Here is a 27639-nt window from a genome sequence, read left to right on the forward strand (position 1 = left end):
TCACCCCGCGGCCTTGTGCTTGCCCCCGCAGCAGCGGCAGGCCTCGCCACAGTGGTGGCAGGCGCGCAGAGGCAGGTAGCAGCACATGCAGGGCGCGATGAAGGAGAGCGCCACCAGGGCCAGCCAGCGCAGGCAGAACTGCTCGTCGGATGTGTCACATGAGCAGGGGTCTGAGAAGTCGCCCTCGGAGTCGGACATGCAGTGGTACAGCATGCTCTCGGCGCACAGCATGCAGCTGACTTTGTAGATGCACTGCTTGATCGGGTCAGGGGCGTCTTGGCACTGCCCCCGCCAGTTGTCTTCGTGGTTGAACATCTCCCGACAGTAGATGCAGCGCGAACGCTCGCCGTCCTCTCGCCGTCGCCGGCCCTTCTTGGACTTGATCAGGGGCGAGGGCTGAGTCTTGATGGCCGTGTCCTTGCCCAGACCCAGCCCCATACTTGTTCCAATGCCAATTCCAGGGCCAGAGTGGGAGTCCCCACCGGGGCCATCCGGGAAGAGGTACTCGCACTTCTTACTGTCCAGTTTGTGGAAGGCGGTGGGGAAGTCCTCGCGGTCGTTCTCCTGTTTCCACATGACAGGGTGGCGGTAGTCCTCGTAGCCGCGGATGAGCACGTCTTTGCGTGGGTTGATGCGAACGATCTCCTCTTCGTCCATGTGAAAACTGACATGACGAGTCGACTTGAAGGAGACCTGAAGAGAAATTGAGAATGAGTTGGATTACTGAAAAATAAATATAATAAGTACATCACTCATTGAATTTGATCTCAGATGCATATGATCAAAAAAAGACCTGTGGAGGCAGGTAGCGGCGGTTGCTGGAAGTGAACTCGTCAAAGGGTTGGGCGCGGACATAGCAGCCCCTGAATGGCTCGGTGGAGACGATGTTGTTCAGCTGAGAGAAGGGCTCTTTCATTGGGGTGCAGATAGAGGGAGGCTCGTCACACACCTGGAGACAGACAGGAAACAAAATCTGAGAAAAACTCATACATGTTATGACTCGAATCAAAGAAACCCAAAACATCTGTCATGAAAAACAAATCAATTAGTGATAAGACTTAAAGTATTGGTTGACGCCCTTAACATCTATCATCCTCACGGTCCATGTTACCACCAAACTGTCAAAAGCACTATCGGTCGATCGATCGATCGATCCATGTCTTTATCATGTCTTTAACAACTGTTTTGACTGTGGCTGTGGGCGACTGTGGCTCAGTTAGCATGCCTGTCTTTCAATCAGAGGGTCTGGGTTCGAACCCCGCCTCTGCTAGTCCTTGTCGTTGTGTCCTTGAGCAAGACACTTAACCCCTAATTGCTCCTCATTGTTGTGTCTACGGTGTATAGAGCAAACATGTAAGTCGCTTTGAATAAAAGTGTCAGCTAAATGAAATGTAGTGTGTGTTCCATGTGTAACCACCAGGGGGGATCCTGTGCCCATGCTTGGCCAAAAGACTGCGCAGTGTGGTGATGACTCAAGGCCCTTCTGTTAAGAACTCAGAGTTCTCATCAGCCTTGCATGTGTTCGCACAAACATTTTAACTGATGTAAAATCTACAAACACAGGCCTAAAAAAAGAGCCACTTGAAAAAATGAGAGAGAAATGTTGGAGCCCGTGTGAGGCGGAGCGAACATTCATTCCTCCTCACGCCAAACAATCTCATAATTACAAGAGGTAAGCTCACTGTTGACATCAATCAAGAGATGTCTAAAAATAACGTCTGGTGAATACCACAGTCTGCATCAAACACATTTTAAACATGTAAACACAGAGAAAAATGCATTTCTAGAAATAAAATAAATAGTTATAGATCTAATCAAAGTGGTCTAATACTAGTAGTACTCATGGCAACAACATCAAAAGTGATGGCTATTCATGATTCATGCGTGCAGAGGTGATGAGCGATGGGGGAGGATTGTCAGCTATTACATCAAGAGCTGTGTGATGATTTTTCATGTCCGGCATTATCTCAGCAGAACCATTTGTATAATTTCCAGCTATGTAAATTACATAAAAAATAAGCAGATTTGGGAATGATTACATTCTAAACGTGAACTTAAGTTGTGCTTTCTTTATCAACACAGCCTTTCCAGATCGCTGTGTGTGTGTGTGTGTGTGTGTGTGTGTGTGTGTGTGTGTGTGTGTGTGTGTGTGTGTGTGTGTGGAGGAGGCTGCTGGCTCTGGTTAGTCAGTGCCGTGTGTAAAGTAGCCCACGCCAGTGCTTTAACGCACAGCGGAAATCTGGTTTGCTCCCAGCTGCTGCTACAGTAATTACTGTCCTGTGGTTGCTAAGAGATGCTTCCTTTGACTTCTTTTTTTCCCTCTCTTTCTCTTCCCCCCCCCTCTCTCCGCTTGCTTACCCCCCGCCCCTCTAGACTGCTAACACATGGTATGTGTATGTGTGTGACTTTCCTCCCGCTTTGCCTCCAAACATACCAAGTGGTGTAACACACATCCACAGCGTCTGCAGGGGAATGTGAGGAATAGGAGACAGTGGAGAGAGAGAGAAGAGAAAGAACAGAACAGGAAAAAAGTATGTGTTGTCTTTGTGTGTGTGTGTGTGTGTGTGTGTGTGTGTGTGTGTGTGTGTGTGTGTGTGTGTGAGAGAAAGGGAGAAAGAGAGCGAGAGGCCAAAGAGTCTGCCGAGGGAATGTCATAAACCAGCTCCAGCTGGAGAAATGCAGTACAGAACTTAAAAAGCCAGATGACAGCTGTGTGTGTATGTGAGAGAAAGAAAGGAGAGAGGGATGAGGGGGGTGAAATGGGAAACAGACTTGGGCTTCCTTTTAAAGCGTTTGCCTAAGCCCCACCATTCAAAGGCATGCGTGGGGGCCAATCTGGAGCTGAGCTGACCCTAGAGATGTGGCTGGGTGAGGGAGGAGAGGAGAGGAGGGGAGATGAGGGATGGAGGTGGTGGGAGCCAGGGGCAACATGGCTCCACACCAACATCAAGGATCCATGCACTTCCGCCCTCAAAGGCACAGAGGCTCAGGACAGCGAAGGCTGGGGTCGACCCACATACTGGAAACCTACAGAACACGCTAGATCTCTGCGCCAGACGGAGGAAAAGATGAGGGAGAAAAGATGGTGCACATGGCCGGGAAGTTTGATCACAGAGACCAAATGCTTTACGTCTGCATATATGTTTCTCTCTTTCTAAACATGGAGCTTGGCTTCAATGAGGCAAACCATGAGTGCTGCTCATCTGTCTCTTGTTAAGTTACAAACAAGGAAGTATGGCCAAGTTCCGGGCTACTCCCCGTGAATCCCTTTTAATAAATGGTTGGACATTTTGGGAAATACGCTAATTAGCTTAGTTGCAAGTTTGATAAGAAGATCGATACCAGTTTTCCATTTGTCAGCTAAATATGAAGCTACAGCCAGCAGGTGGTTAGCTTAGCTTAGCGTGACGTCTGGAAACAGCGAGCGTGGCTCTGTCCAAAGGTAACAAAACCGGCCTTCCAGCACCTCTAACGCTCCCATGTTAGATCTTGTACAAAAAGTGATTTATTTACCCCTAAACCCCCCGATAAAAATCACAATGTATCGTTTTTACACTTCGGGTTTTGTACTAATAAAAACCCGGTGATATTAATCATAGATCTGGTTGCCAGAGCCAGGCTAGCTCTTTCTCCCCGTTTCCAGTCTTTGTGCTAAGCTAACCAGCTGCTGGCTGTATAACTTCATATTACAGACGCATATCCGAGTGGTATGACTCTTATCTTACTCTCAGCAACAAAGCCAATAAGCACATGTTCCAAAAAATGTCAAACTAGTCCTTTAAAACTCTGTTCCCCCGGGCTCTGAGGAGCTTTATTGAGCTTTGCTGAAACCAAACCAGTCTGAAAGTTTCTGGTCTGTTTGAGGCTGTAAAAGTCAACTGGCCAACAAAACCTCTGTGTACTAAACTGATAAGCGAAAACTTCCTGCCAGCGCTAAATTAGATGCGGATGTTTTTCTGTGGCATTTGAAGAAAAAAAAAGCAACACATTTTTCTTTGTACTAGCGAAAAGACTGTGGTGGTACAGCATAATTCCTGGCAGTGGGTCATCCCAGCTGAGAAGGGTGTTGTGCAACCATGTTTTTTCCTTCTTTTTAATACGGGTAAAATATGTTGCATGTGCATATAATGTGCGTGTGTGTTGTGTGTTTTTGTGTGAGAGGAAGAATGTGGTAAATGTGTGAAGGGCATACAAGTGGGTGCTGAGCCTCAGTGGGCAGGATGTGGGTGGAGGAGACTGTCTTGGACCCATGTAGATTGACACACACACACACACACACACATACACACACACACACAAGTGAAATGCGTGTAGTAATGCAAGGCTATCACAAATTCCAGTAAATTCTGAGAACAGAAGATGTTTTTGAGCTGTCTGAAAATAATCTAGGACCTAAACCAGGCTTGATGGTGACCTCCCATGCTGATGAGACGCTAGTGTCCGTTACCTGTACAAACAGTGACGTGGCTTTATGATGGAGCATAAAGCAACACACCTTGCTGTGTGATGGTATTCTGGCTGCAGCACTTGCCACTAGTTTACTTCTCTTTCTCTGGAGCCCAGGTCTCCGACCGCAACATTCGGATGCCAAATCACCATGGTGACACCCTCAGTGGCTCACTCACTGAACCTTGTGAACACCCCCTTCTACCCCCCTACCGCTGCACCCCCCCGCTGCCTAGCAACAGCGGTGCCATTGGATTTCCTGTATGTTCAGGCTGATTCCTTAAAGAGGAACTTTGCCCCAGGAACAGGAACGCAGCTCTCCCTCCTCCTCCTCCTCCTCCTCCTCGTCTTGTCCACACCATGCAGGATGTAAGATACTAGGCAGGTCAAAGGTGATGACAAGCCTCTGTCAAGTGCTAAAAACTAAGTCCTGGGAGGTACAGTGTTCAAGCTTGTTGAACTGGAGTGACATTTTCAATAAAAGGTAGTCAGCAAAAACTAGAAACACCATGCAATGCCCTGCAACAAATATGTGTTGAGGCTACGATTTATGATGTGATACGTCCGTTGACTCGATTCTTTAGTGAGTTTTGAAGCTGTACTTTAGTGTGCAGCACAAACTACAGTGGAAGAAGACATGACCAGCGTTGAATCAACACCTCTCTAAAACAGTGTAAACAGTAATTCATTCTAAGTTTAACAAAGGTAGCACCTGTTGCAGGACGGTTGTATGTATGTGTCTTTTCACCTACTTTGCAATCAGAAGGAGAACAGGTGACTGGCGTTCCCGTATCTTAAACAAATGAACATGGGCGTGTAGACTTGAACTATATACCTGCTGCCTTTCTCTGCTAAAGAGACCACGGCATTCTTAACCACACATGTCGACAGTCAATGGAGTGTCACATGCCGGAAGCAAGGTAAATATATACAACACATAATGCACCTTCACAGCTTCCCATCGGTCAACAAAAAGAGGCCCAGCTCATGAAGAAACCCGTTCAGTTTGGAGAACAGTGAAATCACAGAGCTGCTTTTGAACAAGCAGCTCCTCACCCGAGGCAATAGTTATTATATCGGCATCAATTGTAAAAAGAGTGACAGCTCCCAAGTCAGATTGAGAGAGACAGCTAAAACGGCTCCAGCATATTCTCTGGTCAACACCGGGCTCCACCTCAGGGTCTGACCGGCACTGGCTAAACACATTTAAATTTCCAAGAACAACTTTGAGAAGACAAAGGCAGGTGTCAGCGCCTGGGTGGGACGCATCAGGGCTCCAACTCATGGCTCAGGTTCAAGATATGACCCGCATCCGATTTAAGAGTGAGGGAGAGTTGAGTGATAAATCTGACTTTACAGAAAGCTACAGAGTGTGCCCTTTAACATTTTAATCATCCATTTCCAACTCCATTACACAAAGATACTTACTCAAAAATGAATCATGTTTAATGTTTTTTTTGTGAATGGGTTTTACTCTGTGGGACATTTTCTAACAAAAATATGTTGTGAAAAATACTCCGAGCCAAAATAAATGTAGCTCAAAACACTCGGAGAGAGATGGCTAAACTCCTCAAAGATAGCAAGATAAACACCGTCTCATGTGCACGCACATGAAAAACATAATCTTAGCCAGAACCTCTCCGCTTTAATCTCACTCACCGGTAGTCCGTCCTCTGGAATATCTCCTTCCCCGAACGGCCGACAACCTGGAAGGAAAAACCAAGAAGGGAAAAAGATTAGAGGCCTGACGCCATCGCTTTATACACTCAAACCAAAGCAGGCAAAGTTGGAGAAAAATAAGCAAAACAATAAAGTACTAACGGCACACTATCTGTCAATCAGTATTGAATTGACGTACATCTTGATTAAAACCTCTTCACATCGACATGTAGCACTTTAGAGCCTCACATTGCTAAATGTCATTGACAAATACAAGGAGCTTAACCACTAGGGGGCCAAACCTCAAGGAACACCAGTGAAATTATTTGCCACACTCATTCACCTCCTTGTACTGTTGTTCTTTTTTTTTTACCTCAGCTACATTCCTCAGAATATGTGTATGAGTATTTATATTGTATATATCAAAACCATTCCACTCTCAATGGATGAGCTACACTACAAAGCATGTTTGAGTCAACAGATATACATCGCTGATTCTTGTCAGGTCAAAATATCACAAGACTTCTGCTTTTCTTTGACTGCAGCCTAATGGGGAAATGGAAGCTGCTTTGTGTCAGTGGGGCACACAGAAGTTAATGAAATATGCATGTCGAGAATAATGTAACCCCGACCTCGGATAAAACGGCATGTGCCATTTCCAAGTCCAAAACACCTCATCTGCTGACGCTGGAGTCAGAGCTTATGTTTCAGGTATCAGGCCGACCGTGTTACAGCTTTTCATTACCACAGGGAAGGAAACTGTGGACGTTGTAACCCGAGGAAAGACACGAATGTTACTGATATTTACACAAAATGCCATTTTGTTAGACCCTTTTCTACTCAAAGGAGGTTTTCACATTGAGATGCACGGTTGTTTGGGAGATAATATAGTTGTCCAATACTGCAGTATATTGGCCTTAGTGAAAGAAAACTACCCAGAAGTACTAACTAAACACTGAATCAGATTGTTTAAATGAATCTGAAGTGATGTTTATATACAGGGTTCATACACATTGTGACCAATGGATTTCCATGACTTTAAACCAAATTTCCATGACCAAACATTTTGTGAAATCTGGGTGAAAACATGAAAAAGTGAGAAAATGTAGTATTTAAACTAACAATGAGAATTCCAAAGCGTACAGTATACCTTAAATGACACAAATGAATGAGACAATAGTTTGATTAAAAGAATAAACATTTATATAGATGCCTTCTTATATTTTCGTCTTTTTTTTGCGTCTTTCTTTTAAAAGCATATTAATTATTTCAAACTCAGCGTAAATGAACGTCATGAATACATGAATATAACACATTTCCATGACTTTTCCAAAACTTTTGGGATTTTATTTTTTCCAGTCCTGGAAATAACCATTTTTGAAATTCCATGACTTTTCCAGGTTTTACATGACCGCAAGAACCCTGTATATGGCAACAATGATACCCAACTCTTCTTTATGTGTAATTTAGGAGTTGCTGTCATTTGTTTCAATACTGCATTCTTGGTCTTATTATTTAGGCCACTTTAAAGTAAAAGGTTTTCAGATTTTCTTACATGGTTGGAAATGTATACAATTATGTCATACAACAAAAGTGACGGAAAATGTCAATAAAAACCCAATATGCTAAATAAAAAAACGTCTGGCTCCAAATCTGTTTTGATATGTGGTGCAAGTTTAACTGCAGCCGGTAAATAAAGTTTAAAGTGAATAACCTGAGAAAGAGACACCATTTAAGCATGATTAGTACTGGAAAGGAAATTGGATTAGGTCAGTCTGAAGTATGTTTTACTTGTGCACTATGATTAGGACAAAAAAATAAAAGTACTTTTTATTATAATGATCACTTTGCACCCAGCCTTAGTAAACACACAACACTAGTGCATGTCTAAAGGAAGCAAACCTAGCGCTTGATTTTCATGATAAAAGAAAACGCTGTTGTAGAAACTTAATAGAGGAGAAATGGTGGAGTACGGTCTTGGCATTGTTGCAGTGAACAGGGATTAGACCATTTCCACTGGGATGAAGGAGAATCTGTTTGTACCTGGGGCATCAAGAGATTCTTTTTCAAACTTAGGTTCACTTAATTAGGAGCACTGAAGCCTCATTTGAAGCACTGAGTTTGTCTGCTGCATTCAGGGAGGGACTACAGCTGTACAGAGGCCTGAAGGATGCACTGGGCTCGTGTTAGGCCCAGTCTGTCCATCCGTCCGCCGGCCAGTGAATCACATGGAGAAAGGTGTTTGTGTGTACGTGTCTGTATGCATTTCTCCACTTCATGAGAAAACAAGGCTTCCTGCAGCACGACTCTGGCAGCGCTGGGCCGCGAAGCTGCCTGAGCCATGTGCCCGCCGTTGCCATGGCAACAGAGGACTGCAAGACTGATACACACACGTGAGCACACATAAACACACACACAGGCAAAACATATTCTCTCTCGCTGCCTCTTCTCTATCACCAACACACACACACACACACACACACACACACACACACACACACACACACACACACATTTACGCAGCAGTCCAGCAGCAGAACGATGCAACGGGAATACAGAAGAACCTGCCTGAGCTGAAGAGAGGCATTACACAACAGCAGAATACAGAAGATGCCAGGAGAGAGAGAGAGAGAGAGAGAGAGAGAGAGAGAGAGAGAGAGAGAGAGAGACAGAGAGAGACAGAAAGAGACAGAGAGGGCACTGGGGAGACAAAACTCACCATCACCTGCTGTAGATGACATTCACAGGAAAGCGTTGAAGCCTTTACTAGCAGACAGACACTGTGCAGCCTCTGAGTGAGGCGGAGGGAATGTGTTGAATCACACTGACCAGCTCAGAGATGTTCAACTTTCTTCCCGGAGCAAGCATGATGTTCTGTTGAGTGAGCAAGGGGCTTCAACTCTTATTTTTTTAAGAGGCCGAGAGGATGGAAGTAATCAAATCTGGGCATTTTAGCTTAAAAATGATGAATAGACCTTCAAAATAATTTTATGCTAATATGATAATATATTAAGATTCAGTAAACCCAGCAAGCAACCTGACCTCCGATATGACATTGTCTCTCCTCTCATTATTATAGCGTTATGTTTGCACGCCAGGATTGCTTACAGTGATCATCTTCAGCTATTTGCAAAGCCAGCCCTACAGCTGTTGCCCATGCTTACCTCCGACCTAGACTATGTGTGGACTTGTGCCCAGGAAGTACAAATTGGAGATAAATGCTTGTGGGCAAGAGGCGACTGATGCCTAGTGGTGATAAGCCTTTTACGATATGTTCTGCTGCACCTTCTCTGTGCTCCCCAGGGTTCCCAGGTCTAGAGAGTAAAGAAGATTATAGCTCCCCAGCCCGCCAGCCTCTTGTGTAACAACGTGGTGCTGGGTGGCAGATTGCTGAGCTGGCGATTCTCCTGCTAATTGGATGACTTTGCAACCTCTGGCACTGCACTGAGAAATATTGCTTATCAGGACCCAAAGGTTCTAACTAAACTCAATATCACTAAACTCAACCCAAGTGCACTATCTAGTTTAGCTTTTTTCAATTTTATTTTTAGAAATGGTGTAAAGCAACACTGAACACAGACAAACCCAGCGAGTGCAAAAACCTTTTTTCCCACTAGACTAGTCAGTCCCCACACTTGAGCGACACAAAAGCCCGACCAACAAGTTCCTTCTGACTGAAGCTCTGCCTCCATCTCAGGTTGCCACCCATTCTTTGCGTCCCAACTCCTGCCCCCTCTTACTTACCAACGCTCCCTCCCCTGTCCCATATAACCCCCAGCGTGTTATCGTGCCAGTCTCAACAGGAAGTGGAGAGTTTATCTGGGCAGCTGGCACAAGATAACGCAGGAGGGGGTCATGCTTGGGTGAGTGAGCAGGTAGCAGTGTGTGGGGGGGGGGGGGGGGGTCCATCAATGCTAATCAACGCTGTGCATCTCCCCTAGAACAGATGCTAGGTCAGCCATTACAAGCCAATGACAAGCAGGCAGGAATACAGGCTGTTGACGCCCGCAAACAGAATGCATACCATGTTCATACACATACACCGGTGTCATTTTACACGTACTGGATGGCGGCCAACACACAAAGTATAGTGCAACCTCTGAAGAGAGAATTTCATTCCAACCTGGTATTTTGTTCTTGAGCTCCAAAAAACACACGTGTGCACCATTAACAACCCACAAATCACACACATACACACCTTGGTTGATGTCCTCAATGGCCCGACGTACGCCCCGGTCAAAGGCACGGGCGTCAGCAGGACTCTGGAAAGTCAGTCCGAACTTCTTGTCGTTGATCCTCCAGTGGTGGAAGATGGGGTTGACCTTGTTGTATACGAGGCCTTTCTGCAGGACGCACTCCAGCACCACCTGTCAACACACACAGAAACACAGTTTGGAGAATGAAACAATGCATATCAGCACTCAATGGCATCACATTTATATCTGGTCAAGCTACATTAGAATGCAGACTGGCAACTGCATTATTCAAGAGGTTTAAGGATGAAGCTCACAGGGATACACAGGTGTAAATCCTTCATCTTACTAGTCACCTCAAGTTGTTTTAATTCAATCATTCCACAGCAACATGAGTAAGGAGAGAGAGAAAGAGAGAAAGAGAGAGAGAGAGAGAGAGAAAGAGAGAGAGAGAGAAAGAGAGAGAGAGAGAGAGGAGGGTTGAATCTGGAACTACACATAACTTCAGAGTTTCTAAAATAGAAAACGAAGAGAAAAAAAAAAAATCACCCTAAACCCAATAATTTCACATACTTCTTTGGATAATTTGTAAAACACATTCTAAATGGTGGGGTTTTCATTACAGATGATGATAAAGTTGGAGAGCAGTGGTGGTGGCGCAAGAAGGGGGGCGAGTATGTTTTGGAGCCAGGCAGCCCAAGTGTGTGGCAGAGTGACTGTGTTTCCAAAGCCTATTATTAATCAGGGCTACTGGGCCGCCTCCCGGCCTTCCTCTAGGCAGATTAAATGAAATGAGAGACGGCCATTACAGTCTTTGAGGTTTTTTACCGACGTGCACGAGAGGTGGCTTAATGGGGTGTGAATGTGTGAGCGTGTGAGCGTGCGCGCATGGTGATCTGCGTGAGAGAATGCGTGAGCACAGGAGCTGGTGTGATGAAAAGCTCAATGACTCAATAAGTGCCACACTGTGCATCTTTGCAGTGCAAATGCCTCGTCAGAGGAGGACGGTCACAGACCGATACTGGTCTAGTGAAAGCAGATGGCACCGTTCCCCGTCAATCTGGACAACAGTCAACATGCGCGCTTTTAAGCGGTTGATACGTGGCAGCTGGACGAGAGGTTGGCGATATGCGATATGTGTGTCGAAGAGGGCGCACACAGGTCTACATTTCATTCTGAATGTCTGAGTGAGAGACGTGTTTTATACTCATCGACGAGGTGTACCGCGACATCCTTTTTCTGCGTGTGGAAGATGTGTCTCACTATATCTGTCCTTGTGTCACTGTTACATGTTATGCATACATGCCTCCCCAAGAAAAGCAGGGGCAAAGGTTAAGCCTGTTTGTTTATCCAGAGCCAGTGGATGAGGGGAGGAAAGAAGAGAGGGATGGATGTGAGGAGGATGGGAGGGGTGGAGGGGCCTCTGGGGCTGATTGTGGAGGCGAGACTGAATGGAGCCGTAGCAGGTAAGGTGAGCACACAGCGAGGCCGACAGAGGAGGAAGTATCATAGTTGCATGGAAGGACGATACTTAACACCGCATTCCACACTGTTCTCAGAGAAAGGAGAGGAGGCGGAGCCACCCCGACGGAACAGAGGTTGGAGACGTTAGAGGAGAGGAGAGGGACGGAGACGGAGACAGACGGAGGTGAGACGTGCAGAGAGTAGTGAAGAGATAGCGTGAGAGCGGAAATGGGGGAAGATAGAGAGAGACAACCTTTACATGCAAACAAGAAACCAAGTGGGAGAAATCAGGCCACAATCTATGAACACCGCCTCTGCCATCAGAATTGTAACTATCATTTCAAGACTTGTCAATGACGATGCTCGACATAAAAGGATATATTATAATATTAATGGTCTTGGATTAAAATATAGTCCAGCCAAGACTTCCAGCTAATAAAGCAAAGATCAAAGTCAAACCAATAAATGACAAGGTTAACAGGAGAAACACACAACTGTATCAAGTGGGCCCTTGCCTCAAGGCAAAGCTTTTTAGAGAGAGCCTGGACACCACCTTCACATCTGTATCACATCTGTATCCGTCAGGGGGAGTCACAGACTGTGAACGTCAGGAAGCGAGGTGAGAGTTTAACCGGAGATTTGTCATAATCCGAGAGTCAGTGTTGTAAGTAATCATCAACCAATTAGATCTGTAGTTTTTAAGGGAGTGAGAGAATCAGAGGGAAGGGGAGAGAGGGAGGGAGAGGGAGAGCGCGCGAGAGAGAGAGAGAGAGAGAGGGAGGGGGCAAGAAGGAGAGTGATTGGTAGCTATATGGAGAGCCAGCTGAGTCATCACCAGTACACTCTGTGCCGCATCACTGCGCTTATAGACAGATCCCCTCAACCTCTTCCGTCTCCTGTCTATCTGGCTCCACCTCTGTTTCCTGCTCTTTGACTACACACATCTCGTCCCCTGATTCCGCTCATATCTTATGCAGCCCCAGTCACTTTATTTCCACCCGCCAGAATTGTGCCTTCATGATTTCAAAATAACCGCATCTCAGATCTGTTATTTCCTCTTTCAAGCTCAAGCTCGTATCAGGGATGCGATATGTCACTGTGGTGTTCTTTTTCTGTCCATTTCTGGCTGAATTAAAAAACACTGAAATTCTATCACAAACATGGAACAGCATTTTCTTTTGTTTCCCGTGTTTCAGACATAACAAATCAGGCCAAACAACCTAACAAACATTCAGAGGCTCTTCTCTCTCTTTTTCCTCTTTTGAACATCACCCATACAACATAATTATGGTCTTTTTATTTACCTCTGAAATCATAACACTGACATCACCGTTTTAGACAATACTGTGGTAACAAGTGCTGATATTGCCCTGCGTTGTATTTTCTGACAATGGCTAACATATTCTTATGTGGTTTTCTCTGTCGCTGTTGTTTTCATGGACTCATCACTCCACCTCTCTTCATCGGATGCCCTCAGACTGTCGGTAGCGCTGTGGTTGACGCCAGCACCGTGGCACTGGGTGGCATCCCGACAGACCTACATATGGCTGGGTGTTTGTTGTGGTGGCTGGGGGTAGACTCTGGCGGTGATAGGGGTGTTTTTACCACATCCCAGAACAGTTGCCGGGGTCTCAGTGCCATGTCTATACCCCGTCTGAACAACAGCATTCCCGTCACACCCTTTCCTGTGCGCTACACACACACACACTCTCGGATAGCAACGCACAAAACACAAACACGGCGCAAACGCAAAACACACATAAAATGAGTTCAGTCAAAGCAGATAAAAAGGTGATTTAGACACCCGCTGTAGCAAAGCCTCCATCGCCGGCTTGTCAGGAGCCACCAGACTCCGAGCATCACGGTGGCCTCATCAGTCTCCTGACATCTGACGTCTCTCACAGACAGATTTACACTCTCATTACCACAGACCAGGATTATCCCAGAGCATCTACCGAATCTGTTTTAGATCTACAACACAGAATGAGTCTATGACAAGAAGATCATGAGCTTTAACGCAACAGCAAAATGAGGATTAGAAGTACAATGTGATCTTTTGGAGCCTCATTGTTATTTCGTGAGGAAACAGAATGACCCTGCACTCTGCACATTACGTGTTTGTATGTAAACATGCTGTAAATGGTGCCAAAGATATGTGTAACAACTCAAACGTGTTAATATGTTAGTAAGTAGGCATTAATAACGAGTGAGCTCCACTGCTTTATATGATAATTAAGTGAATATTGTTGGGTTTTTGACTGTTGGTCGGACTAACACACACAGCGTGTTTACGCCACATTGGGCTCTGGAAAATTGTGTTGGCCATTGTTCTGCATTCTTTGACTAGGAAATTAAATAAATTGTGAATTGCAGCCATACTACAAAAGAAATCCAGCTTTTTAAAATCTCCTTTATTTATCTTTACACAAACATTTTGAAATGGCTCTATTTTTAACTGTTTATAAAACATAGTCAGTGTGTCATGTTAAATATAAAAACATGTTTATCCTCACAGTTGAACTATATCAACTCGGGGTGCTTTACACACACAGACATTTGAGATTGTGTTTTTTTTCTTACTGTTTAAATAACAAGAAGCATATTTTCCCAGCTTAATTTACTAACATATACAGTCTTTACATCACACATCAAGAAAAAGGAAACGCTCATAAAAAGGTAGGCAAATACTTGTGTAATCCTGGAAAACCAGAATGACTGTGAACTTCCAGCACCAATTCCATCATTTAGGTCTATTCCAAGCGCTTTGTGCATTTCCCACATCCCTCATCCCACATTCTCCTCTCCTGAGTAATCTGCCCTTCTCCCTGATGATATCATCATGCATCACAGCATCACACAGTTCGCTCCTATTTTCAGATACCTGCGCCATGGAGGAAAGCCAAACAACCACTTCCTGTGTGTGAGTGTGTGAGTGAGTGAGTGAGTCGTGTGAGTGAGACAGAGAGAGGGGAGTCAGGGAAAGGGGGGCTCAGGGTGATCTCATCAGAGTGAATGCACCATCTCTGCTTTGTGCACCTGAATGCGCGTGAAAGAGATGGAATGACTAAATGAGCGAGAATGTAAACACATAAACTGGCTAGTTAACATCTATGGTATTAATATGAATTCATGCGGAGTAGCAAAAATACTAAATGTCCTCACTACGAGCTAGAGGTTCTCTTACCAATTTGTCTTTGAGCCTCTCGCCCTTGATGTGAAATTCCACAGCGCTTGGGCTGGGACTAGGGCTGGGACTGGAGCTGGAGCTGGAGCTACAGGGGCTGAGGTTGCTGCTGCTTCCTCCGCTGCCGCCACTGTGGGTGCTGCCACTGTCCTCCGCCCGGCTGACCTTATAGACGGTGACACAGCTAAGGCCTCCGCCCCCCAGGGGAAGCCACCCACCGCTGGAGTCATCCCGAGTCATGACCACTGCTCTCACACGCGCAAAACTGTCACTGTGGAGGAGAAAAGGGAGGGAGCAAGACAGGGAGGATGGAAGGAATACAAAAAGAGCAGAAAGGAAAAGAAAAAAAGTGTTTAGTGAACGTAATCAGTAGTAATCAGCATTTCACATTTTTCAGGGTCTTGTCCTTGTAGTTCTTTTCTGGTGACCTTTTATATCACTTGGATTACAAACACATCAATAGTAGACATGAAATATAAAATATCCCACATAATTCAGTTGACCCGCAGCACAAACAAGTCTCGGTACAGTAGACAGAGGCTGCATCAAATGGTTGGTAAGAACACACGATACAGACATACAGAGAGGAGATGGGTCGACAATGTCTACATCACATGTGTGCAACAATTTAAAGAGTTCACCACATGCCACATCACAATGCAACGACTCTAATACTGAACAAAACTAATAAAACTATGGGGAACTCTGGGTGGCGTCAGAAGCGGTTACTTGCAACAAGCTAGCCGGAAATCTGCAACACAACTAAAAACAGAATGTGAAGGAGAAAGTCAAGGAATCAACTTTGGATTCATTGTATATTTTTGGTTTTAAAGCATGATGTAACAGACTACTGGTGAAGATTTCTAAAGCCGGAAGCCGTCAGTGTATGTTTAAACCCGGCCGGAGGGTGACTGACCATATGGCCAAGTTCAGCCTCTGTCTGCTGTTGATTTCCAACCTTTCCCCTAAAGCAGGTGGTTTCAAACTAGACAACACATGACAGGGGCTTCAGCTCACAACAACTTCTTTCTTTTCTTATATCCGATGATACTGCTGTTACTTGTGTCACTCATCGTTCTCATGCCACCTCCAAGGACTTTGAATCACAGCGTAATAGACAGCTATCTATATTAACTCTATCAACGTAACGGATTTTCAAAAACAATAATAAAAATCAGGAACAAAATATAGAGGGAGGTTATTCACTGTATTTGCATGCATAATCATTAAAATGTCAGACAGCCATTAACTAGAAATACTGTTACCACATAATCACATCCATGGGCTGAATGTGTCACTATATTGCTCCCAGCATATTAGTAGATTATATCACGCCATACTTTAATACACTATTAATTATACATCATAATTCCACATCTATATGTTCGTCCTGCCAGTTTTCTCTTCCTCCCCACCTCCTCTGTCCCTTCACTTAGAGTCTGATGTGTCCCTGATTAGATAACACAGACCACATTTGGCCACAGGAAATAACAAAGGTCAGGGTGTGCTGAGACCAGCACTTTGCAGAAAGTCCTGGTAACATATTAAAGACGGGACGAGATCCGAGAGCTAATTACGGACAGGGGGAGATCTGAGAGCCAACAGAAACGGTTGAGGAGAGGGAAGAATGTGACTGCCGGATGTGTTCCTGTGACACATTGCTCTCTGGCCGACGTCCAGGTCGACCAATGAAGGCGACGTCACGGGGTCTGAAACATTTTCTAAAGAATTCCTTCTCTGATTGTGGCCAATTATAAAACTAATTAAGGGAGAGAAGTGTCAATGGATTAAGGGAGAGCACCGTCAGTAACTGACATCATAGTTAACTAGTAGTTCCTGCTCTGGGAGGAGAACGGCCATTACTGCATCTCCGGTCTGAATCTTGGCCCGCCACATAATGCTAACCTTTGCCCTCTTGCCTTCCACACCCTTGGCTAACCTCAGCGACCAGGTTATTGGTTAGTAATTAATCCAAAAGCCAATAAGCATTCAATCTGAAGCCATTTCTTTCTTCATGCGAAAGCTCGGATAGCCTGGCAGATGGTAATAGTTGCTCAAAGTTCCTCAAAGGATTGAGGAGCGTGATAAATACAGGTAACGCAAAACTAAACCAACTACAGCAAATAAATACACTTAGTTCTGCTCTATTCTGACACACAGACACAAACACTGGACTAAAGACCAATGTACTTCAGCAATTATATCAATAGATATGAAAAGCCTGCATTCATTTCTAACAACTAATTGAACATCAATGCCTCATATCCCACCATCCCCTCTCGCCAGCAGATAAACTAGATAAACCAATTTAAAAGTGACTTTAAAGCGGCTATAATCATTATTCTAAGAATAATAATGTATCACATGACATGTGAAAAAGGTCACTGGTAAACATTTGGCAACTGAAGAGACAGATATTTCGATCAGGAGTTGCTGGAGACCAAAGCTAGAGATAAAAGAGTTTTTTTTTGACTTGCATTCATCAGAAACAAACTCAACTCCGAATGAAAAGCTAGATGTCGAAATAAGCAACTGTTTGCCAACGACTTCGTCAGGTGATAATAGGTCTGTGTTGTGTTAACAACTTGTTTCCGCTGGCCCCACGTAGCCCAAAAAATCAGTTATTTCATGTAAATTAAACTTTACACTTTCTTATTTTCAAGTCGCTTCTGTTAAGGATTTACAATCTATCAAATATGATGAGACTTGTTAAAAAAAAACATACCCCTAGTCCAACGTCCCTAGTTCATATTTAGTTAGTTCCTTAAAAGGCAAAAAAAGGAAATATTTGGAATATGGGTCTATGAGAATGAAATTTGATCGTTAGCAACCAAAGCTTAGCTGGCTTGCTGCTACATTTGTATATATTCTAGCTGCAAGCACATTGGCTTTACTTAAAAAGGTAGGAGGTGATTCAAGTTTTCCATACTGCTACTAATATTACTGCTGCTGCTTCAAAGCAAGGCGATTTGGCAAGCCTCTGTTGAAAGAGAAAGACAATATTGTAAAATAATTGATCGAGCTAATTGCAAGCAGCTGACTATACATAATTTTATACTTCGCATGTTATTAATATTATTTAGATCTGTGATTTTTGTCATTTTGACTTTCCATGTATCCAAAGAATCCTTCGGTCAGACTGAATGGCTCCGATCCTTCATCGATGCTACATATAGTAGCTGTGCACACTGGTTGCCAGTCTGTCTACATCAGCTCCGTCAGTCACAGTGTAAACAGAAGTGGACAACGCTGCAAGTCCTTTACTTGCTATTTTAATCTTCATAATACCAAGGACGTTTTCAAATATTGCATAGTAATTCTTCTGCCACTCAACGCATGAACAGAAAAATAAGCTTCTTTTTAAAAAAAACAACTATTCTGACAATTAAACATGAGCAAATAACAGATAGTGGGGCTCGACAATAACAGATATATCATGTATTGAATTCCCAACATTATGAATCTCTTATTGACCTACTCGTATCACAACTGTCTGTTTTCTCTCTCACGCGCTGCCCTCAAGCTTAAGTCGTAACTGGTCGTGGGAGGCTGACAGAAAAACACAACCACCACTAACGTCCCCCTTGCAAACTCCCAGCAACACCCTTTCTGGTTGAACCTCATAACAGCGCCACAGAAGTAGTGCTTAACCTTACACAAGAACCCTTGCCACAGCAGGAAAAAAATGCATTTTTGAGCAGTATAACAGGCAGTAAAAGAGGGAAATACTGCTGCCGTTACACCCCTCTATGGCCCCCAATAAAGGATGCGGGTGATGGGTGCAGGAGGGGCTGTCAGTCATGCAGGGGTCCCTGGGGTGAACAGAAGGCAGGCGGTGGTGTCGCTCAGCCATGACCAGGGCACAATGACCAGGGCCTGACCCTTCAGACCTACCATCACACACATGCCAGCAACCATGACACTCACAGGGAGGGGGGCTGGGACCAGAGAGGAAGTTGGACAGTGTATACGCACATTTTTTTAATCTCACTTAAAACACAAACGTCAACCTCATTCGAGGAATATGAGATATAGCTAAAACTAATTTCCCATGTGGTGAAATAATTCTCTCCAGTAGCCTTCTAATACCTGCAGGCCAACAACACTACCCAACCAACAACAGACAACTGTACTAGTCTAGTACAGTTGTCTGTTGTTGGTTGGGTCTAGTACTACTAGATCCATTTCACAAAATCTTTAAAGCAGGGGAATAAAAGAAGTTCCACCCGCTCCTCTTTTTCGCCCTCATCTAAAAATCTTTCCTTTCTTAAGGTAAAAGCCGTAAGTGGTCGAAAAAGATATTTGAGTGCAACCTGCTGCATCTCTCTCTCTCTCACTCACTCACACACTCACACACAGTTCAGAGTGGGATGGTGGAGACAAAGGCTGGCCTCCACGCCCCTTGCTGGGAGCACACAGTCGACTGGACACACAATTGAGAGCGGAAGCAGATCAGCTGGCCAGGGCCTGCGAGCAGGGGGGAGAGGAGGGGGTAGATAGAGAGAAAAGAGCCCCCCATTCCAAATTATTCCAAGTTATTCTGCTGGATGACTGACTTCATTTCCGACCAAAAGCAGGAGAGAAAAACAAGGGGAGGGGTGAGAGTGTAACAGAGGACTGTTGGGAGAAGAGGAGGAGGAGGAGGAGGAGGCTGTGGATGGGAACGCGGTGGAGACCAAGGTGACAGTCAGCAGCTTCCACCCGCATTTCAATATGGCCTTTTCTATTCACAAATGTGATGAGCATAGGCTAAATGGCATGGGCATCTACACAATGTGATGTGTATATACATATATGCAGTAAGTTAAAATGAGAATAAGTTATAATTAAATGTATCTTACGATTTCAAAACCTAATTTAAAGTGAAAGCAAAGAGCAAACACAACCATGACTTGAATTAGAATTCATCTTTCACTTGAAATTAATTGTGAGAGAAGAGAAGAGAAGAGAAGGCGTGATGGGGGAGCATGTGCAGACCAGGCAGGCCTGGGCCTCGAGGCCGGCTGCTCCAGTGTGTGGTGGAGAAGGGGGATCCTGGAACAACTATTTCCTAAGTTGACAAAGTGGCCGTTTGTCTGCTGCTCCGGCCCATGGCTCACTGGGCTCCAGTATACCATCATGCTTTGCTCCTGTCTCAGCCTTGGGCTTCCCACCCCAGAGGGGACTGGTGGAGAGGAGGGGAGAGCAGGGGTATGAGGGAGGGGGGGTATTGAAAGAAAGATAGGAGGGGGAGAAGAAGGGAAGGAGGAGAAGGAAGAGGAGGAGAGGAGAGAGAGAAAGGATGTGGCCTGAGCCCTGGGTGCTCGCCAAGTCACCCTCCCTTTCCTCCGCTCCGTCTCCCCCTTCTACCCAACCCCTCCCCGGCTGCCTCTCACTACACAATGGCCGCTTCTCTGCTGAAATTTCACGTTATTGGATCCCGGGCCTGGAGTTTTGTCCTCCCACAATGTCCAGGCAGCGGAGCATGCTGCAGGGGAGACACACTCTGCAAGCTAAAAGCTGGAAAACCATTCCTCCTTTCATTAGCATCAGAAAAGGGGAAAATAGCCCCCCACCTCTTTATTTCCATCACCCCTTTTCCTCCCCATCTCTCCCCTGTATCAAAACCGGAGGAAGGCTGTCAAGCTCGGTCAAGCTCCACTAGACCACTTTGGTTTGTCGGACTTTTGAAAAAGGTGGGGGGGGTGGAATCATTAAAATATCATTGGGAAAATAAACACAAGCTACTTATCCCAATCCGATTCGAAAGATTATCCTCCAGACGGAAAGCAACCACGAGGAAAGTAGAGAGGGGGAATCGAAAATGGCTTGAAAAGCTATTCTGGGTGTGACTCATTATCTAGTCTTACTTTAATATGTCACTATCTTCAGCCGTTGTCTTAAGAGAAAATATGCAACTTAAGCTTCCTTGACAGCTTATGCCCAAACTAAAACACAAAAAGTCTTGGGGTATTCAATGTAGATCAACCTGCCCAAATATATAGTCCAGAAGTGTATGTGTAATGTAGCAGAAACATTTGAAAGCAGTTGAGAATTTATCAAAATGGGATCAATCACAAACAAATACAAAGAGTAACAAATGGCGACGCAGAGCTAAAGTTTTAAGAACATAAAGTTAGCAGTTTCCATTCACTGAGATCACGCCTCATTGAAGAAATAAATAACATGCAATCTGGGACTCGACCGTCGATTCCAGCAGTGCATCTAATCTGAACGGCGCAAACTAGCTGGCCAATTAGCCACGGTTCAAATCCCCTAAATAACCAGTAGCAAACTCAAGGGCACGGACATACTCAAAACAAACAGCAACATGACCCAACATGGATGCAGTGCAAATTATGACACAAGGCCGGAACAAGACACTTTTGAATGGGCTGTCAGTTAGCCATTAATAAAAACAGAGCTAATAATGGGACAATGCCTACAGAATCACCAACAGGCAGACAGCATCACAAGCCTGCCACATTAGCTGCAGTGAAAACGAATATGTCGGCTATAGAAAGAGAAGTGAAAGAGAAATTTGCCCTATCTCTTCGCAACACCTCGGGCTGCTGGTGAGTCATCTCCCTCACAAGAACATTCAGCTAAGCTACCAACTGACTCAGGAAAAAAAAGAGAAGAAACACAGAACAAGCCTACTCTGCTGCTGCTGCTGCTGCTGCTGCACCACACAGTGATTCTACACTTCAAATTTACCACCATCCTTTCACGGAAATACCACCTAATATGACGGCAAAGTAACGGATCATAGTCACTTCTGGTAGCATCCGTCACAGACAGCAGTTAGTGGGTCAAATTAGCCTGTAGCCCAAACCGAAGATAGACCTGAAACAGCATATGAATGTCAAAACTGCTCAGTCGGACAGCGTTTCTAACATTGAATTTCTAACCAACCCCAACAACAATGTTCTAGGTGCCCCTGCACCGTGGCACTATAAATCACAAGGCTCCCACATGTGTATCAAATGCCAAAAAACTATTCGCAAACATCAATCAAAGCCACATATTGAGATGATCTTAATTTGAACCACAAGCATTTGGAAAATTAAAGCCTTGCGCTTGCCATTACCAAAAAAGAAAGAAAAGTGGAACCGCAAATTTCGACGGCTCTGGTCTTTGATGTCAGAGTAGTCCCAAGGGGCGGAGAGTCTCCTCGTCATAGTTACTCTGAAACCAAGGGGGAAGCTGAGGGAGCAAGGCCGCCGTCTAGCTGTGGGAGAAACCATGAATACATCTCTGGCGCAACTTGGGAAGGAAAAACCACCAAACCATGATGATGGCCCATGGACGTAAAGAGAAACGGCTCTGACAAGTTGTAAACCATCACAGCATGCCCCGCTGTTGGGAATAACACAACAGTATTATCAGAACAGAACCAACCTATTAGTCCCTCTTGAAAATCAATTATACTCACGTTCAATCAGATTTCCATTCAAGCTATGCCTCTAAGATTTGGAGGAATCAAGAAACACTTTTCAAAAGGCAATAACAGTCTGTTCCAAATTCTAAATATAGCCACGAGACGGGACAGAATCTGATCAAAAGTTGCTGAGCAGATACAACAATATATATTCTAACAGGCCACCAATTGTAATCCCATTTGAAAACTTGTCTCAATAATACTTGAAACCATAAAGCTATGATTGCTTAAATTCCCTCATGTGGGACCACGGCCTATCTCTCCCAGAAACACATACACATGCCAAATGTTGCCGGAGAAATAAACACACAAGTGCATGTGCACGGACGCGCACACGCAGAAACCCCTTCCTGTTTTCAAAGTGTTTGGAAACTCAATCAAAGACACAAGGTTTAGGATTTACATCTGTGGCCTTTTATGTCTGCGGCCTCACAGGAAAGAACCATCTCAGCCCAGCTGCCGCAAAGAGCTCACAACAAGGCCCAGTCTTCATGCTCCCGCATGCAGCACAACTGAAAACAATATCCACAATTCAGACCCTTAGTGCTAAAAGCACTTCTTGGGGGCATTAAGATATGGTCGGTGAACATCTGAGGCCCTGCTTGACAAATAAATAAAGACAAGCTCTGCTATCAGGATGTTGAGAAGGAGACACAAAAGAAAGATGTTTAGTGCCGGCCAATCTACATAGCATGTATCCCCACCAGGTCTTTGTCTTAAAATTAAGACATTTCGTTTGAAATGTGCTCTAAATACACTGCTGACATTCACGGCAGTTTATGCTCGCTCCTAAAATACTTGAAGAGGAAATGAAAATTATAAGAGGGAAGTAGCTCGGGTTTAAAATACACAGAATCCGGGCCTAAATCTGGCCATGGGAATGGAACAGTCCACATCTATACAAGGCCTGTTCAGTTTGTTGGCTTGTCTCAGTTACAGACAGTCCAAGCCCTCTGGTTGTACAGAGGATCATTGTCGTCAATCACACAAACAATACGACAGCTTCTAGTGGAACAAGCAGGCACTGGGGCATAACTATTCTACACGCAAAATAACTTTTAGGATTGTTCAACTTTTCACCTTACGTAAATACAGTGAAACAGAGAGAGATTTAATGTAAACACACTTGTATTGCTACAACGTGCATACCTTAGACGTACATCTAATACAATGTGAGTACACGCATATTAACCAGAAAAGTATATTAACCAGAAAAGTGAAGTAAGTGCCCTTATGTCAAATATCACATCTCAATAGTCTCTGTTAACCACCGTAGTTACAAGCGACACTTCCCCAAAAGAATACAGAAGCAAAACCAAAGATGTCTTCAGCTCAGCAGACTCTGTCAAAGGTTAGATATGTCTTTAGTCAAGGCTAGCTGGTGAAGCTACGTGTTCACGGAGGTCATATCGAACAACTGGCAATAACCCCAAATAGTACCATCTATAAAAAAAAAAAAAAGGTCCAGGAAATTATTTAGTTTAACATAAGGGCCACAGGATATAGGCAATTACCCAGGCCATAAAGCACTGGCCCTAACAGCTGAGGTAGCTGTCTCCCTTTGTCGTTTCAGGACATGATGGGGGTTGTTTAGACGGAATGTGTTTGGAAAGCTCTGCAACAGGAATGGGAGTGCAAAACAGCCCTCAGGTGATAAGATCACGACACCCACATTGGCAGATAAAACGCTGAGCTGTCAAATCAATCACACAGATAGGAAGAGGACACAGAGAGAGGAATCACCTGACTGGCAACAGACAATACCACAGACCTGCAGGAATCTAAAACAATGAGGCCATAGCCTACACACTCAACGAAATATAGAGGAAACTGACCCTCACCGATGAAAAATGGATGAGGGATTCGTCCGGTGGCCCTTAAGAACTAAAACCATCACCCTTTTTGATTTTCTCATGGCACGGACTGATGAGCACAGAGGAGCCACAATGTGTCTGTAAATGTAACCTATTTCATGTTTTTAACGACAACACTAGTTTAGAATCCAGAAAAGTGTAAAAACAAGCTATTCCCATGTATACAATGGCGGTATAAATAGAGTATCTACATTGCACAGATAAAAAGGTACCAGCACAGTGCACCTCGGCAGACCACTGCCTTGGTTGAGATAAATATTTAAGATAAGCGTGACATTCAGCAGAGACACACTTTGATGAATCTCCTACTTCTCTCAGCATGATCATTGTCCTTGTTTGAAAAATTCACATTGGCCTTACGTCACACCAACACACACACACACACACACACACACACCCACACACACACACACACACACACACACACACACACAAAAACAAAACCTGACAAGGCTTTGTGTGCCTTCTTGTCATTACAGCCTTGTTAACATAGCTGCACCAAGGCTAAGTAGCATGTTCTCAGCAAAGGGTGTGCTGTGTGTACACCAGCTCGGCTCACCACCCATCATTCAGAATGAAGTACTTCAGGACTATCTCGTCGCACATTTTGCGGACATTTTCAAATAAAATGTTCGCACTGCGAGGAGAACAGACACATTTCCCTTGTGTACGTTTGTACAGTGAAGCAGAACAATATATAACCAGAATTTATACAATGTATTTGTATTTATACAATGCATTCAAAAGAAAAGGCTGATTTCTTTTGTTTTTAGGATTTAGCAAGTGACTCACCATAGATCAGAATGTATCTTATCAATGGAAGACGGCACAATGTATAAAAAATAAAAAAATAAAACGAACATGCGACTGTGAAAACATTTCAATATTATCCGATTCTAAAAAAACGTTTATAATAATAAACACAAAATATCAGATTTTTTTTTTGTGAATGGGTGTGTCATTAGAAAAAACATATTACAGAGACTCTCTTCAGCAAAAATGAATGTCTCAGGCAGCGCTCTGTATTCCGTTCACTCCGCTACTATGAATCATTCAACAGCCAGAAAGGTGGTGGAATCATAGCAACAATGTTTGGATCACTTCGCCATCTTAGCTGCTGCCATCATGCAGTGTGGAACAAACCCAGCATGAACTGTATCTTGCACACCACGAATGATCTGTAGCCTATGGCAGTAGTTCCCAAAAGCGGGGCCCCGGGGGCCCTTGAGAAGTCCCTGAGGTTATTGCAGTGAGTCCCAGCTAATTCTGGAATGGATTCGTTTCAATGTAATTTCTCTCACTGGAGGTTAGCATGATGAGAAAATGTTTTCAGATGACTGCTCGAATCAGGAGATGTCTCCCTTCCCCACTAGCATCCAGCTAACGCATGAACACACGCAGGAAGAAAAAAAAATCAGCTCAGATAAATGTTCCTAAAACGATATGTAGTTAAATAAAGGGCGTGTGGTTCAATTGTTATCTGTTTGATGGCTTGATATGAGGAAAAGAAACTCCATGACATATGTTACATAAAGCTCAGAAGTGTAGTTCAAGGACAAAGCCTCCATGCATTAATCAATAAATCTCATTTAGGCCACGGATAGATAGATGGAATGGGGAACAACATGGGTGTGTTTCCAACATTGAACCATGGCACTGTAAATGGCTGGAGAGAAAAAAGAGAGGAGCATATGACTTCCTCTGTGACAAACACATTATCAGATAAAAACCATCTGAAATAGTGAGGAAGCTGCGGTTGAAAATACAACACGTGTGTAAAATACACGGCTATAATAGTCGTGTTGTGCACATTGTACAGTAAACGCAGGAAATGTGATCATTGTGTGATCGTCGGTGCAATGCGAAACAGTGTACAGTGCTGTGAATGGGTAGGCAGGTACTTTATGAATGGAGGGGATCATGTGACCGCAGCACCTCCCGGAGCAGATATTTCTCACTGACTGTCAACAAGCGCACACAAGGGATCAGCCCATTAAAACAATACCAAAATGCGACTGGAAATGGGCGCGACGTGTACGAAAACACCTCGTGCACGGATCGCAAATGATCCCCGTGCGTTATGAGGATTCTAAATGCGAATGTGACGCCTTTTTAAAGCATTTTTTATGAATGGAGATTGTGATATGTAAATGAGTGTGATTGAGAAAAAAAAAATGGCATCTTCAGCTTTTCAACGTTGACATTGCCGCAATCGACTCGGAGGATTTTTTTTTTATCAACGAAACAGGCTGGACGGAAGTACAAAAGCATGATCTGCACGATTTTAATCGATGATTATGCTTCGAAATCATGGCGGACAACAGTCACATGCACATCTTTGTCAATGTAACGCTTTCTGATCATTGTGTACTGGGGCAGACAATCATATTTAGACTGGATTATCGCTGTGTACATGTATATATATATATATATATATATATATATATATATATATATATATAGATATAGATATAGATATAGATAGATAGATAGATATAACGAGTGGTCCCTCGTGAACTGTCTTATAACTACCAATCTATAAAGCCATAATACATATCCTGGGTATATGATTTTCCTGCTAAATAAAGCAGGCAGCCCAGAAATATACCTATATATATATATATATATATATATATATATATATATATATATATATATATATATATATATATATATACACAAACACTTTGGCCTGATATGAATCCTCACCTCATACATGGTGGCTAGTTCATATATATGAAACAGATTATTAAGAAAGAGATTGTTGTAAACTATGTCCTTATGCCACAGCTTGTCAGACACTCATAATGTATAATCCATAATGTGACTTCTTTTTTAAGCCTACACAACTACCCACACATAAAGAAGATGATAAGTATGTGCTTCTTATTGTTGGTATCAGTAAAAGTGAGGTGGGTGAAACGCCAGCGGCGCTGGGTTAGAAATGTCACTGTGGACTGGTAGTGCAACACAGCTAAAGCGTGTGTTAACATCTTTCAGATCTGCAAGTACTTATTGTTGCAGCTGTACGTTGTACATGTCAATGGAGAGTCGTGTACAAACAGTACTCACTCGTTGTTTGGATTTGTTGAATCTTCACTCATTTTTTTCCTCACGGGGATCCAAATCCTAGCAATAGCATCGACGACGCAGTGACGGCGGGATAAAATACCACAAATATCACCATTTTCCTTCACATGTAGAAATGACCCCCTGTTCTGGATAGTAAGTGAGCGGTGCACAATAGGGGCATGCCTCACGAAGCGTCCCTGTGGAAACCGAGTGGAGCTAGCTTAACGTTAGCTTCGCCGCCTGGAACTAACGTTAAATCGCGAGGAGGAATGACAACCGCTGATTCATTTTATCCTCCCTGGAAGTAAAATCCGACCACAACAAATG

General features: G+C 44.0%; 1 protein-coding gene across 1 annotated transcript; it reads right to left on the bottom strand.

Moving 5' to 3' along the window:
* Positions 1 to 27344, bottom strand: spred1 (sprouty related EVH1 domain containing 1; the record flags this gene model as incomplete). The annotated part of the gene is made up of 6 exons (XM_079216072.1): positions 1 to 693; positions 794 to 949; positions 6106 to 6152; positions 10304 to 10472; positions 14947 to 15217; positions 27313 to 27344. 6 exons carry the CDS (start codon positions 27342 to 27344, stop codon positions 1 to 3), a joined length of 1368 nt encoding a protein of 455 aa, XP_079072198.1.
* Positions 27345 to 27639: the final 295 nt, after the last annotated feature.

Source organism: Taurulus bubalis (assembly GCF_910589615.1).
Source record: "Taurulus bubalis genome assembly, chromosome: 1".
NCBI classification, from domain to species: domain Eukaryota; kingdom Metazoa; phylum Chordata; class Actinopteri; order Perciformes; family Cottidae; genus Taurulus; species Taurulus bubalis.